Source organism: Sander vitreus, chromosome 5, assembly GCF_031162955.1.
Source record: "Sander vitreus isolate 19-12246 chromosome 5, sanVit1, whole genome shotgun sequence".
NCBI lineage: Eukaryota > Metazoa > Chordata > Actinopteri > Perciformes > Percidae > Sander > Sander vitreus.
In genome coordinates, this window is record NC_135859.1 from 10,759,417 (window position 1) to 10,775,568 (window position 16,152).

The 16,152-nt window shown below is 40.4% G+C and overlaps 1 protein-coding gene across 1 annotated transcript in view; it reads left to right on the forward strand.

The window, feature by feature from the left end:
* Positions 1 to 15,234, forward strand: part of zmat4a (zinc finger, matrin-type 4a) — a 186,180-nt gene extending 170,946 nt beyond the window's left edge. The window contains exons 5-6 of the mRNA XM_078249623.1: positions 911 to 1,007; positions 15,138 to 15,234. Coding sequence (XP_078105749.1) covers positions 911 to 1,007; positions 15,138 to 15,234 — 194 coding nt within the window. The remainder of the gene's footprint in view (positions 1 to 910; positions 1,008 to 15,137) is intronic.
* The last annotated feature ends 918 nt before the right edge of the window (positions 15,235 to 16,152 follow it).

The window sequence follows — 16,152 nt, forward strand, 5'->3', positions numbered from 1 at the left end:
ATTTGGGATGGTGATTGCGAAGAAATTGATTTTACGTATGTGAAAAATTGACTCTGTGCCTACATATGACCTGTGGCTGGGAGAAATGTCTAACATACTACATTTGGAAAGACTGAGATACTATAACGAAGATAGAGGAGATGTGTTTGATAAGGTATGGGACCCTGTACTGAGATTCTTTAAAGGGCAGGCTGCGGATGTTTTGTAGTGTCTCACTGTGAATATATGTATATGGGTATGTGTGTACTTTTTCACTCTTCGATGTCCACTTGTTGTCCTTTTGACAAGACATCTTTTTTGTTATTTAATTTTCGACCATGTTTGACCAAATTCTGATGTGCTTCGTTCTGTTTGTTGTGTATTTGTATTATTTTTCTATGCAATAAACATATTAGATTGTTTTTTTTATAGAAATATATTATAAAACAGACAACAAACAAACATTATGTTCACATCAAGTTAAACCTTTTAGAAGACACTATTCTTGCTTCAAATTGAAGAATTGCTAAAAATGTGTTCAGGTACATACATACACAAAATATGCATATAAACATTTCTTTATCTGGAAGAAAATTAAAGCATATGTGTCTCAAGTACTAGCTATAAGATTCATCCGCAGAATTAATTTCCCTGGGTTTTGAAATGCATGAGATTTTATTGTCTACCTAGTTCAAATTGATTTTTTTCCACTCCATCACCAACAGCATCTATCAGCTATGGTAATCTTGAAAACACAAGAATGCTTACCTACAGAGACTGAAATGTATTTGCAGGGAGGAAATGTTTTTGCAGGTCTATCTAGGTTTGTTGTTGTTGTTGTTTGTTTTTATGTGCAGTAGAGTAAAAATCATGTTATTGTATAATCATGCGAAAATGTGAGATTTTAAAATGTGTTTCTGTTTGATTCCAGGTCTTAAACGGAGCTATACCTGTGAAGTCTGCAGTGTCACACTGAACTCGGTGGCACAGTATCATGCACATCTGCAGGGCTCAAAGCACCAAAACAAGTGAGTGGATCACACTACTGTTCGCTCCAGCAACAGAGCTAAAAGTGGAAATCACTTTTAACTATTTATGCTGCAGTGCTAAATGTTAGACCTTATTTTTGGCCCAAAATATGTTGTATTCTTTGCTTTGATCTGCATACTTGAAATCCCCTGCTTCTTAAGGAGGCCTTTGCACTTCAGATACAGTGCATTACACATTGCATGCATAAATGATGAGGATATTGTAGAGAGCTGTGTTGCTGAGACAGACATTTCAGATGGGCCCATTTCGCTGAGGGCATCATGTGATTATTTTCCCCCATTCAGCCTACAATTCTAAGGGAAAATTCTTTAATTGAGCCCCTTCCTGCTTTTACACTAGCTAACTGTTGGTATCAACAAGCTCTTACAGTATGTCTAGAAACCAGCTATAAAACAAAAGCTAATTTCAAAACAGCTGCACACAACTAATTCCCTGCTAGTCACAACAGGTATCTTAAATGAATCATTAAACAAATCTACAAGTTTTCCAAAAACAAATGGGACTGCTACTGAAGTGAACACAGGCTTTTGAGTCATTGTGTAGAGGGGAAGGGATAAGGGGAAAAGTGTAGTTGATAAGGTTGTTTTATTTATATATATATATATATATATATATATATATATATATATATGCTATTATGTTGTATATTCATGTCATTGTTATGCTATGGACTACATTATATTACCATCAAGGACATGAATTTATTGAGGAAAGGAAAATTTCCCAGGAACGTGATGTTTATTCAAAAAAAGAGCTTTATTAGCACACAACACACACAGCCTACACAACAAATAGTAAACTGGTAAAAAAGGTAACTGGCGGAATTCTGTCTTAATTCGGTCCGTTTTGCAGACGTCTGTGGTGCGTTGCCCTGTACTTCTGCTGGCTGCGAAAAGGACGCACAATCCATCCAGCACACTCTGTCTGGCTTCCAGCAGCTGTAAAAACAATCAATAAAGACAATCAGTACTGCGCGATGCACTGCATATGGACACACATCTAAATAGTCACATTGACCAAAACGGATCTAATCTTACCCTCTTTCTTTTCGCTGGACTCCGAGCTGAACTCTTCACAGCTTCCGCCTGCAATGCAAGGTCTCATAATTACAGGCAGCTGGAAAACAATTAAATGAGAGTGGTATGAATAAAAAAAAAAAAAAACTTTCATAAGTCACAGTAAAATTAAAGAAAGAATGAGAAAACAGGAAACGTTATTTACGCACAATGCTGTCATTGTCAACATCATGTAAATCTGGACTTGCTCCGAGCAAATATAGGTCACGGCCTCGTTATGAGGCGAGGTTAATCTGTTAAAACAAAATGTATGGTTAAGATTGGTCTATCAACGTATCTATTTCCTTATACAGCAGAATGAAAGCATATTCTTTAAATCTTACCCTTTCTCCGGTTTGTAGAGCCTACAATTTGTCTCCAAGTTGTGAAGACGGCGTACTGCGTAGTGTAGATTACAAGACCAAAAAAATACACTTTTTATAAAGCAACTTACACTGGTCCCGCTTATTAGCTCTGCCTAATAATGAATCACGCTGAAAGCAGGCACACAGCTCTGTGCTGCTCACGATTACACTTGCATGCATGGTGGGTTAAAACATTACTGCCAAAGTCTAAGTAGCCTGTTTAACATTAAAAGACAGTCATTGTACTTCTCAAGAGTTAATAAACAGTACAGACTAGCTCACCGTTTCATTAATAATCATGTAAGAGCCATTTTCATTGGTTTGTGTGTAGGACACAAATTGTCCACTGGTGGCACTGGTAGGCATATGAGTGAAGTTTATATAGGTAGGAACCTTTCAACAGGTAACTGGGGATGCTGTTAAGCGAAGGAGCACAAACAGTTTTTGACCGCATCAAATCGCTACAGTGCGCAACGCTCATGTGGATGATGAAATGTTTGTTGATGGAGCTTGATGGACACATGGTTTCTTGCACGTTGATATGAAGAACTTTGTGATCAATAAATGACCATCAAAACGCAACGATGACCATTGGAGTCAGTGATTCCCACAGTAGGCTACGGAGCAGTGTAAGTTAGAAGAGAGCGCGTCAGCTAGTTTAGTAGCCATAGACTGTTTGTTTGTTTAAGTCCGTATAGCAGCCCCTCAGTGGCTTTAAGTTTTTAGGCTTAGCCATTATAAATCATATACTTAGGTTGTATTTTCCTTTTCTGTGGGCGCATCTTTACGGAGCCCCGGAGGTGACATGGAGGAAAAAAATAAAAACGCTCCGTACATCTTGAACAACTCCTGCGTGTTTCCTTTTTAGGTGCGTGGTTTTACTCCCGTGATAAGCAAATTAAGTTTGACAGAGTGTACAGACAACTCTTTTACCAATTGGCCTGAAATACTCCCATACTTTGGAAGCGTTTGCTCTAACTCTCGGATGAGTCATCTCCCTCCACTATTTTTCAAATCAAAGCAGTGAGGGCGGGGGTAGGGGCAGAGTGATAGAGAAAGACAAAGAGGAGACAGATTAACCAGCAGGGTGCGAACAGCGCACAGACTGGTGTGGAGGTGAATTACAGTGAGTTTTAATGGGATACTGGGAACGTTTAATAACAATAGGACAATTGAAGTCCAGATTATGAGGCCATAATCTCCCTAATTTTCGGCAGTTAACGACAATTTACAGGCTGTGAACGTCGCGTTCGTCTGTGCCACATATTGTCGGAAACAAACCATGACGTATGTGGAAAGCTCCTGCGGAGGTGCTAATGGCTCTAATAGGCATATGAATAGCAGGGAAACCTCTCCTGGCCAGAGATTGTCTGGCCTAATTAGCATATGAATAGCAGCGACACCACGCCTGTCCAGAGAATGTCTGGCCTGGCCTGAATTTCCTCACTCAGTATTGGCTGAAGCCACTACTTTTAAACAAATAAAATCACTGCCATCCAATCATATATATATGCCACTATGCACAGTGGATGAGCTCTAGGAAACTGTGATGTTGTTTGCATGGAATGCACATTTTACCTTTATGGCAAAGCCTAATAAAAACTAATTGTTGAAATAAATTGTTTTGTGTATCTTTTTTACACAACATTGGCCATTGCTAATGACATACACAGTAATTAATCTAGCATACTTTAATTAAATAAATCAATTCGAGCTAAACATTGACGAGTCTACAATTAGGCTATACTGAGCCTGATCTATTTATACCAGAGATTTTCTTAAAATGAAGTTAATACCTTTTAGAAAAATGTCACCTGGGGTAAAACTCCCCCTGCTGCTACCCTGATTTGCATTTGTATAGCTCACAGCATTTTCATTTTACATGTTAAAGCCTCCCCTAGAATTAGGGGGAGGGGGGGTCATGGGTCTGCCAAGCAAGGCCCACGTCAATTTCCAACAATTCACGGCAGTTTTCGGTGTTGCCTGTAAATTGCCGTTTACAGTCGTAAACCTGAACTTCCACGACAATCTACAGTGCCGCTTACTGACGAAAATCCCACTTTTCATGCAGTGTCCGCCTTGGTGCAGAATTACAGCCACTACGAGCCAGTCCCACAATGAGCTTTCCTAGGACGTGCCATTTATGTGTCGGTAGCTTTAAATGCTATTGAGGAGGAGAGAGGGGGGGCAAGGTGGAGGGTGGGGGTGTGGCCTTGACCAACCATGTTGTTTGCAAGCCATGATGTCTCTCTCTTTCTCATGGGCTGGCCAAATTCTCTGGGCGGGCAAAGCAGAGAAAGGGGAGGTAACCTTTCCTCTTATGACATCATATAGGGAAGATTCCAGATTGGCCCATCTGAGCTTTCATTTTCTCAAAGGCAGAGCAGGATACCCAGGGCTTGGTTTCCACCTATCGCCATTTCTAGCCACTGGGGGATAGGCAGGCTAGGGGAACTCATATTAATGTTAAAAAACCTCATAAAGTGAAATTTTCATGCCATGGGACCTTTAATAGCTTGTTGGATAGTTAGTTAGCTAACTTGCTAATTCCACCCAACATACTTTCACTGGTTACAGAAAATGAGCTGGCTGGCTAGTTAGTTAGCTAGCTAGCTTGCTTGCTAGGGGTTCAGTTCTCAGTTCAGCATCATCTGTATTAGAGAAAATAATCACTTAATCCACTTCATTAAAGTGCATAAAATAGCCTTGCCAGCCTACTTACTGGAGTTCCACAATTACAAATACTTTCTACAACAGTACAATTTTGGTTGTATTGTTTGTGTCCCCTTCAAAAATTGTTCTTGAGAAATTTTATGTTTATAGTCCCCCTGTTAGATGAAATTTACGCCCTTGGGTGGGGAGCAACACTGTGGCAACCAAAGAGACAGACTACTTTTTCAAAGAGATTTAAAACCTTAATTTATTTTTCATAAAATTATACAATATACAATACAAATTAACATGAAACCCTGCAAACTTCAAGATTTCTAAAACACAAACAGGCAACCAAAAAGTCTCTCAGTCAAAAAGGACATCAAAATGTCCTAGTTCCTGGAATAGGTCCACTCTGCCACACCTTCATCTCTCATACGTTAAAACCATGTAAATTAAAAAGGCAAGAGTTCCAGTGCAGGCAATTGGGGGAATAATTAGTCATGTCAACAGGGAGTAAAAGTCACTAAAAGCCAGAATAAAAGCATGCAATTGAAACCAAGGAGGATTAAAAACACAACACATAAAAGCATGCATAAAACCACAGTAAATAAATCTTAAAGCAATTAAAAACACACTTTTGCTCCGTGACACTTGTCTGTTTTGAAAATCACAAAACACGTAATAAAAAAAAAGCTTACACAGTGCATGTCCTGGAATTAATTCCCCCTGTTGGTCAGTTTCTGGCTGCACACATCCACAGGGATGCTGGCATCAGGAGACGTGACATGCCGATTAACAGCCCCTTGCTTTAGTCACGGATTCCTGTGCAGCCACACACACACACACACACACACGGAACTCAAACCACACGCGACCCTCAAGCCCCCGCCTCCACCGCAACCATCCTGATTTCATCCACATAGTGCCTTGGGTCTATTTAGGTCATTTGTTTAATGCCAGTTTACATGGACAGAATAAAGGCTTATCTGCTATACAACACTAATATTTTATGTGTCTGGTTTCCTTTATCACTACAAGACTGAACACAGAATAACACAAAGTCATTAATTGTGTATCTAAGCCTAAAAGGAATTGGTGTGGAGTGAAAATTGGAAAAATGTGTCGTTTTCATGGTTTCAAAAATCATGGTTTGAAAGAGAGTAAAGCCAGTGGCACGATTTTTTTTACCAGGTCACAACTCACATGATTAACAATGTTTTAACAAACCAATTGAGGTGGTTTAATTTATTCGTCAACCGTCAATTTTGTTGGCAATTATGACATCTTCGGCAGATTTAGTCAACTGCCAATTAAAATGTATTCTTTGATTTGACTGGCCTGGCTCTTGGCTGATCTTAATGCTGGTGTCCTATTTACACATGGCCAAAGATGTCTTTTCTTCGGAAAAAGAAAAATTACTCTGCATAATTTTCTTTTGTCACAGTCTTCAGTGATATGCACACTTTAGCGCTATTAACAGAAGTTTAATGAGCCTGAGCGAATCTCCCGATGACCACCCCAGCTGTCACAGAATGTCACATTCTGATTGGCTGTACATGTTAAGTAATAGTTGGGTAGTTAGGACAAATGAAAAAAATGGTCACACAAAGTTAGTAATGTAATGTCTGCCCCAACAAATGGGGTGGTTAAAATGTCCTATTATACTTGACTTTAAATATGAGACCAATCTTGGTCAATTGACATCTGCAGTTGTTGATACAGTATGTTCACACTGGTTGTTACTTTTTGGGATATGTGTTTGTGTGTGTGTGTGTGTGTGTGTGTGTGTGTGTGTGTGTGTGTGTGTGTGTAGGTCTGATTATCTGACATCGATATGAAGTTGGTCACATTGATGTACTAAAATACTGAAAACAAAGCCCCACAAGCTGCATGGCTATATGGCTGTTCTTTGCTAAGATGAACTACGGGCAGAAGAGCGATGAGGAAATTCAATTTTGACTCAAGAGGGGCACAAGTTCATGACAAGTGTACTAATGAGAAGTGTGATCGATACTCCTGTAACGAGCCAGCTACATGAGTACAATATCTGATGTTTAAACCCTCTGATTTGCTGCTGGCATTCAAAGCAGGAAACTCTAACCTAATTGACTTTGCCTTTTTCAGGATTTTCAGGTTTGATTTAGTTTCATGGCAAATTTATCTCCTCTCTTTTTTCCCTTCTCACAGTTGTGTTCTGCTCTCTCCTCCTCAGTTTCCAAACCCGAAGTAGAGAAAATCTTAAGTCTAATTCTCCACTAAGCAACTAACAACCAAGCACACATAATGCAATGCAAACAGACAAGCCAACAGGTGTAAAATAGATAAAGATGCAGTAGTTTCAAATTCTTAGTTTTCGACTTTTGATACTTGCTATTTGATACTTAGTGAAAGAGCAACTGAACACTGCGTTTAACCTTTACGACGCCCACTTCCTGGATTTTGGGGGGTCTACAGGACAGGGTGTCTGGATTTTCTCTGGAAAAGGGAAAAATAACTTCTAATGTAATTAAAAGTGTCATTAACATGGGGCCAGGATCGATTGATAGTGCAATGAAGTGAGTATGTAATTGCATGTAATTCTGAGTTTCATATCACACGTTACTTATAGCTCCACTTTATCATAAACATTCAAACGAGCAGCGCTATTTGTGCTTGTGCTAGTGAGCCTGCAATAACTGTTCCATAAGCACCTTTCAGTTATAAAACTCTACGCTACGCTAACTCTAATCCCAAATAAAATTCTACTCAAAATTCTGCTTCCACCCAGAGCGCAGAGCGGGCAGGACTGTAACGGTGAATGATCATCATCGATTGTTTAATTTCATCAAATCGCATAAAAGAATTGCATAACAGGGCATTAGTAGTTGAACATGACTATGCTGTCCGCAATGGCTGCCACACACATTCTGCCTTCTCCAGTAACCTCTCTCGGCACATTGTTACCACCTGCACAAATGGATTGTCTAAATTAGCAAACTCTGGAAATAAAGCTTCTCGCACAATAGCCATGATTCATTGTGAAGAACCATTGATCAGCAGGCTCATTTCTATGCATCAACCTGTATGAGGTGCTTTGCATTGACCATTTATGGTTGAATGTGTGAGAAAGCCATTGAAGGAGAGAAATGAAACAGTATTTTCCGATTGTTTCACTGCGGTTACATTCTAAAGCAGGCATCTTCAACGTTTTTAGGCCAAGGACCCTTTAGCTGAAAGAGAGACAGAGCTGTAGAGACCTACTACATATATTGTATAAAACTGAGCAGCATATTAAACTTGGTGGTAGGATATTCATACATTATTTATACATCATGTGTTATTGTTAAACATATATGTGAATGCACAATGTTTCATATTTATGTATATTTACGGACATTTTAATAAAAAAAAAAAAAGAAGCTTTCAAAAAATTTTTGCAAACAATTATTTGGCGGCCCCCCCTGTGGTAACTCTGAGGACCCCCTAAGGGTCGCGACCCCCTGTTCAAGATCCCTGTTCTAAAGCACAAACCAAAAAAACATCAAGCACTCAACAGATGATTTACTGTGGAGACATTCTTAGGAGACATTCTTAGTTTCCTTTTAATTAATTAGTGGGAATGCTGTTCAGCAGCATTCCAACTATTGTTATTATGTTCTTTATTTGTGGGAATGCTGTTCATGCAACTTCTGCATACATTCAGCTATTAAAACCATTCAACTTTTAAAATGTTCAGCTCTTTCAGCTAATGATGGGACTACTTCAGCTTTTTTTCTACTATTTATACTTTTTAAAATATTAAGCTTTTTAACACAAAAACTCCAGGTATTAGGCTATTTCTTTTCAGTTTGATATCTTTTACAGTTTATGTGAAAAAGCTGTTTAAGTTTAGTGATCATTTCAGGATTTTTCTGCGTTTCTAATGAGTGTGTGTTGGGGCCGGCTAGAGTGGATGATGTCATCGCTAGAGCACAGAGCCTTAAAAAAATTCTTTGTCCCCTCTCTATAAATTGCTCTCATTTTCCGGTGTTTCGGGATCAGTAGCCTATGGCTGGCTAATTGTCTTGGATAGGCTATTTATAATGAAATGAATATCTATACAGTTCAATAAATGTGATGGATGCAGTTTGGTGTGTGGTGGTTGACTTTGGCTGAAAACTTCACTCTGGAAAATTTGTCAGCACCCTCAATTCAAAATATGTTCCCGCGGCTCTGCTGATAAGTCTTTTTAGTCAATTCATTGAAACTTCCACTTTTGACAGTATTACAGTTTAGCTTCCAGCTTTTCTACAAATATATTTCAGCTCTTAACTTATGTGCAGTTCAGCTTCCAACTTCCAAGTTGGTGTAGTGTAATGCATTTGAGATTTTTCAAACAATTTGTTCCATATTTCTGCATTTTCATCAGTGTTTCTCACATTTGTAAGTCTTCCATACTGATTCATAATTTCAGATAAAATAAAAATAAATTATTTTATACATTAGTGGTGTTATTCAACTTTTTAATGAAATTCATACTCATTAAACCGATTTCCACTTTTTCAACTATTCTCACTACTTCAACTTCTTACTGATTTAAGCTATTCATCCAGTTTAGCTTTAGCAATTCAGCTATTCAGCATTCCCATGCATTTTCTGCAGGAAATGCATTTTCTAGTTTTCATTTAATTTTTCTCCCTTGCATTTAATTCATTAAATCCAACGTGCAGTTGTGAAGACAGTACTATGCAGCAGTAAATATAGTCACAGTGGGACAATACCTACGTATTTTCTTTCAACGTCTTTTTTAGAGTAAAACGGGCGGGCACACTAAACTGCAGACTGCAGTGTGTGGTCACCCCTGCGACCAATAGCCCTCATCCCGCCATGTTGCTTTTTCACATGTCAGCGGCCTAATTTGCCTTTAGACCGCTGTGGAAATGCACATAACGTTGGTCTGAAAAAACATTTTAGTTCTTTAAAAGTTATTCCAGGTACTAAAAGTCCCAAGAACTTTGGGGGGGGGGAAGTAGCTTTAGTATATGGGGTGCACACTCTACCAGGTGAGCCGGGGAGCTCAAAATGGAAGCATTATTACAAGGCTAAGAGGAGATACTAATCAAAGTTGTTCGATCAATCAAATTTAGTTTGCAAACTGTTTTCCAAAAACATTGGAAAAGTAGCAAAGACATCTCTGTGAGAAACATTTATTCTCTGATTAATGGCCTGTACCAGTGGCCTCATCCATGAACGACCTTACGACTAGAGGAATTAATCAATTGAGCGGCAGGTTCTCCCATATATCAGATGCGTACTGTAAATTAATATGGTGACTATCATATCAGTTTAAGCCTTAAAACCTCTTTCCCAGAATAATGAGTGATACCCCGCCAAACCTGCTTTTTTTCCAGTGTAACAAATTTCTTCTGATTTTATTTTGTAGTAACGAGTAACTAGATGATTATGGGAAATGTAGTGGAGTAAGGGAAATGTAGTGGAGTAAAAGTATACATTTTATTTAGGAGATGTTGTGGAGTAAAAGTTTCCAGAAATATAAATAACGAAGTAAAGTACAGATACGTGAAAATTCTACTTAAGTACAGTAGCGAAGTATTTGTCCTTCGTTACATTACAACACTGCATTTGACACAGCAGTTGAAGGGTTAATTTGCAAAGCCCTGTGCAGTATAACTATGTTGGTTATAGTCAGTGCTTGAAGATAACCATTTAGTATTATTACCTTTCCAAGTCGGACATCCATTTATCTGAGACTACTGTTGTGGAAAGGCAATGTGACAGCAAATGTGTCACGGTGGTGCGAAGGTAGGCAAGGTTGGGACCCAAATGCAGTTAAAAGAGCTTTATTAATGACAGGCAAAAACTTACTTGGAGCAATAATCCATCAATCAAGGAAATCCACAATAGGGAACTATGACAGTGAACGAAGAAACAAAACAGACCACACAGCAAAAAAGGACAAGCAACAGAACGTAAGAATCCGACAAGAGACAAAGACAGAACAGAGACTAAATACACAAGGTAACGAGGACTAACAAGGGACAGGTGACACGACAGGTGAAAACCATCAGGGCGGGGCAGAACAATCAGAACAGGCAGGAAACAAACAAAGACAGGAAGACAAGTGACCTAAGATGTAACCAAACAGTGGAATATAAAATAAAACAGGAAGTTCCAAGAAACACACAAAAACACAATAAGAGCGGGGGAAGACGTGACAAAATGTATTGTTTTCCTCACTGTTGAGTTGTTTTCATGATCTTTGGGCCCTTGAACACGGTTACAAACTTGACTGTACTGTACAACATCAGATACACATCAGTGGAGAGGAATCCCTCAATTCTGAAAAACATCTGAATGTATTTACCCTGCCAACAGAGAGACTGATAAATAACTTATGTGAAAGATTTCTTAGCATCCAGATTTGAGATTTCTAGTTGCTCTGGCATATTTTGACAGTGAACCATTAATTTGTAGAAATATTCAGGAAATGGTAAGTCATAGATAATTCATCTCCAGACATTTTGCTTCTGTCTGATAATAATTAGCCACCCTGACTGATCTACACACTATACATTGATGTGGTATCTCATCAATTCATGAAATTCCCTTACTTAAAATTGAGGTTGAAATATTCTGATCACTTTGTCCTGTTGTGATGTCGCAGCTCTTGCAATATCATGTGTTAAAAGGTCAACAACCATTCTAGTATTTCTGAGAGGCTGGATTTGGATGATTTTTAACTCAATTCAATTTTATTTATAGTATCAAATCATTACAAGAGTTATCTCAAGACACTTTACAGATAGAGTAGGTCTAGACCACGTTATAATTTACAAAGACCCAACAATTCCAATAATTCCCCCAAGAGCAAGCATTTAGTGGCAAGGAAAAACTTCCTTTTAGGCAGAAACCTTGAGTGGTGAGGACAACTTCCTTTTAGGGAGAAACCTCGGACAGACCCAGGCCCTTGGTGGACGGTGTCTGATGGTGCCGGTTGGGGGTACGATGAACAGTGGCAATTATAGTAACAATAAAGATAATGGAACTGTGATTAGAAATAGTAGTTGTAATAGTTCATGGCTAAGCAGGGCGTAGCAGGACACTGCAGGGCATAGCAGGGCACTGCAGGGCATAGCAGGGCACTGCAGGGCATAGCAGAGCGTTGAGCAGGACCACGGCGACAGCTGCAACCATGATTTAGGTTCCACCCTAATCCAAGGAAAACTGCGAGGCGAGAAAACATTAGGACTCCGGGGAATAAGATCCCCAGAGCTAAATTAGTAACAAGCACCAAACTTGCTTGCAGGCCTGGATTAACACAGTGTGATGTCCAAGAGCCGTTGTTCCCAAACTAGGGGGGCATGCCCTCTTAGGGATTTATAACAGGGGGGTGCGTGGTGATGCTAAATATAAATAATGCATGGTTCTGCTGCACTGTCAGCAAAGCATGGGCAAGTTTGTGAAAGGATTGCTAGGTAAACTTAAAGTGCTCATATTATGGTCATTTTCAGGTTCATAATTCAATTCAATTCAATTTTATTTATAGATAGAGTAGGTCTAGACCACACTCTATAATTTGACCCAACAAGTAATTCCCCCAAGAGAAAGCATTTACTGTGACAGTGGCAAGGAAAGACTTCCTTTTAGGGAGAAACCTCGAGTGGTGAGGGGGTGTGATGAACAGTGGCAATAAATAGTCACAATAAAGATAATGGAACTATGCCCTGCTATGCCCTGTTACACCCCGCTATGCTCTGCAGTACCCTGCTACGCCCTGCTACGTCCTGCTACGCCCTGCTATGCTCTGCTGTTCCCTGCTATGTCCTGTAATGCCCTGCAGTGCCCTGCTATGCCAGGAACTATTGTTCCAGTATCTTTATTGTGACTATTATTGCCATTGTTCATCACACCCCCAACAGGCACCGTCAGACACCGCCTACCAAGAGCCTTGGTCTGTCCGAGGTTTCTCCCTAAAAGGAGTTTTTCCTTGCCACTGTCGCACTAAATGCTTGCTCTTGGGGGAATTACTGGAATTGTTGGCTCTCTGTAAATTATAGAGTGTGGTCTAGACCTACTCTATCTGTAAAGTGTCCTGAGATAACTTATTATGATTTGATACTATAAATAAAATTGAATTGAATTGAACTATGACTAGAAATAGTAGTTGTAGTAGTTCATGGCGTAGCAAAGCACTGCAGGGCGTTACAGAGTGTAGCAGGGCACTGCAGGGCATAGCAGGACGTAGCAGGGCACTGCAGGACATAGCAGGCCGTAACAGGGCACTGCAGGGCATAGCAGGACATAGCAGGATGTAGCAGGGCGTAGCAGGATGTAGCAGGGCGTAGCAAGGCACTGCAGAGCGTAGCAGGGCACTGCAGAGCGTAGCAGGGCGCGGAGCAGGACCACGGCGACAGCTGCAACCATGATTTAGGTGCCACCCAAATCCAAGGAAAACTGCTGGGTGAAAAAAAAATTTGGGGAATAAGCTCCCCAGAGCTAAGTTAGTAACAAGCATTTCTGGGACATGGATGCACACAGATGGAAAGAGAGAGGAGAGAGGAGCTCAGTGTGTCAAAGGAAGTCCCCCGGCAGTCTAAAACTATAACAGCATATTTAACAGCTGGTGCAAGACAAACCTGAGCCAGTTCTATAAGGGTTGGTAGATGAATCAGACAACTATGAAGAGAAGCAGAGAAGGCCGGGCTAGGTGAACGCTGCAACTCCTCACTCCCTAACTATAAGCTTTATCAAAGAGGAGAGTTTTAAGTTTACACTTAAATGTGGTGACGGTGTCTGCCTCCTGAACCCAGACTGGGAGCTGGTTCTACAGGAGAGGAGCCTGATATCTGAAGGCTCTGGCTCCCATTCTACTTTTAGAAACGCTAGGAACCATAAGTAACTCTGCATTCTGGGAGCGCAGTGCTCTCGTGGGACAATTATATATTTATTCAATTATAATGTTTTAGGGTGGCAGTAGCTCAGTCCGTATGGAGTTCGGTTGGGAACCAGAGGGTCGCTGGTCCCCGTACGGACCGAAATACAGAGGTGAACTGGTAGCTGGAGAGGTGCCAGTTCACCTTCTGGGCACTGCCAAGGTGCCCATGAGCAAGGCTCAAACTGCTCAGGGTGCCTATTCAGCAATTGCAGCCCACTCACTCTGACATCTCTCCATTAGTGCATGTAAAAGGACCTGTGTGTGTATTTCAGGCCTGTGTGTAATAACAACAGAGTGTAAATTGTAATTTCCCCATTGGGGATCTATAAAGTATAAAGTATAAATAAGGTACTATGAGCTCTTCAAGATATGATGGTGCTTGACCATTTAGAGCTTTAGAGGAGAAGGATTTTAAAGGGTTAGGATTTTACAGGAAGCCATTGCAGAGAAGGTTATACAGGAGAAATATGATCTCTTTTCTTAGTTTTTGTCAGAACACGTGCTTTTCAGCATTCTGGATCAGCTGGAGAGTCTTAAGGGACTTATTTAAGCAACCTGATAGTAAGGAATTACAGTAGTCCAGCCTGGAAGTAACAAATGCATGGACTAGTTTTTCAACAGCGTTTTGAGATAGGATGTGCTTAATTTTGGCAATGTAACGAAGGCGAAAAAAGGCTGTTCTTGAGGTTTGTTTTCAGTGGGCGTTAAAGGATATATCCTGATCAAAAATAACTCATAGATTTCTGACAGTAGTGTTGGAGGCCAGGGCAATACCATCCAGAGTAGCTATATCTTTAGATAATGAGGTCCGGATGTGTGTAACTTCAGTTTTATCTGAGTTTAACATCAGAAAATTGTAGGTCATCCATGATTTTATATCTTTAATGCCTGCTTGAAGTTTAGCTAACTGACTGGTTTCGTCTAGCTTGATAGATTGATGGGTGTCATCCGCATAACAGTGAAAGTTAATTGAGTGTTTCCTAATAATATTGCCCAGAGGAAGCATATATAAGGTAAATAGAATTGGTCCAAGCACTGAGTCTTGTGGAAGGCCATGGCTAACTTTCATTGTTTCCACCTACGTAAGTATGATCTTACTGTATTTACTGTTATCTTTAGCCAGCAGCTTCAGATTGGATTCCACATCGCCCGCTATGGCCCCAGGGACGGACACCACCGCGGTCGCTGGAGCCGCCAATCTCACGTTAACGAGTAGAGCTCCCAATAACCAGAGTTGGCTTCTCAGCAGGTGTGTCACTGAGTGGGGAGTAAATGTTAGAAAGGCAAAGATGTTGGTGGTTAGCCATAAGCTCCGGTATAGAGCGACCACCTCCATGTGCGCTCCCCGGTTTACAGCTAGCGCTACGCTTCCTTCGGACAGTCACCCACAGAACAGAAGCTAACAGAAGCTACAGTATGTTGGCCCGCACCAGCTACGGCGTGCTGGCTAGCTACGGAAGCATACAATTTTGATTCCATGGTAGCGAATAAACTACATTTATTACATGAATCTTTATCACTAAAGGAGGCAGAGGAATAGCTTAACATTTGACACACCGAGCAAGGGAGAGCAGGAGAGGGAGAGGAATTAGTCATTGCTAATGGCTAAGCAAAAGTAGCTAACAGCGTTTTAACAATTGTGAGATCAGCGAGGCAGTCGCTGTAAGAGAAGATAACTGTAAGTGCTTGAGTATAACTAGTGTAGTTTAAATGCAATCCAGGCAATTAGCCGCTAAATTAAACAATAAAGCAGAGTTGAGTAAGTTTTTGCTGGAGCAGCAAACTAGTGTCCGTGACACGGGAGCGCCCGGAAGTGAGACAATACGCTTACCATAAACATTGGCACGTCACAGTATCTATAATTGCATTTAGAAGTTGTATCTGAATAGGTTTAGATGGTTTAATTTTCAACAGCTCCTCTTTTCACCCTGTGTTTTGAGCTATCTGTTTTAGCTACCGAGGGAGGCATCTTACATCTGTTCCATTTTTGTTGGGAGTTGCACATGCACAGTAGCTAGGTTAGGACTACCAGCCAGTCAGAAGCAAAGTATGAGGGCGTGCCACGCTAGCAGCTAGGCGAGAATTATAACGTGTGTTACAAAGTGACGCACGTTTGTCACGGAAGTAAAGGCTG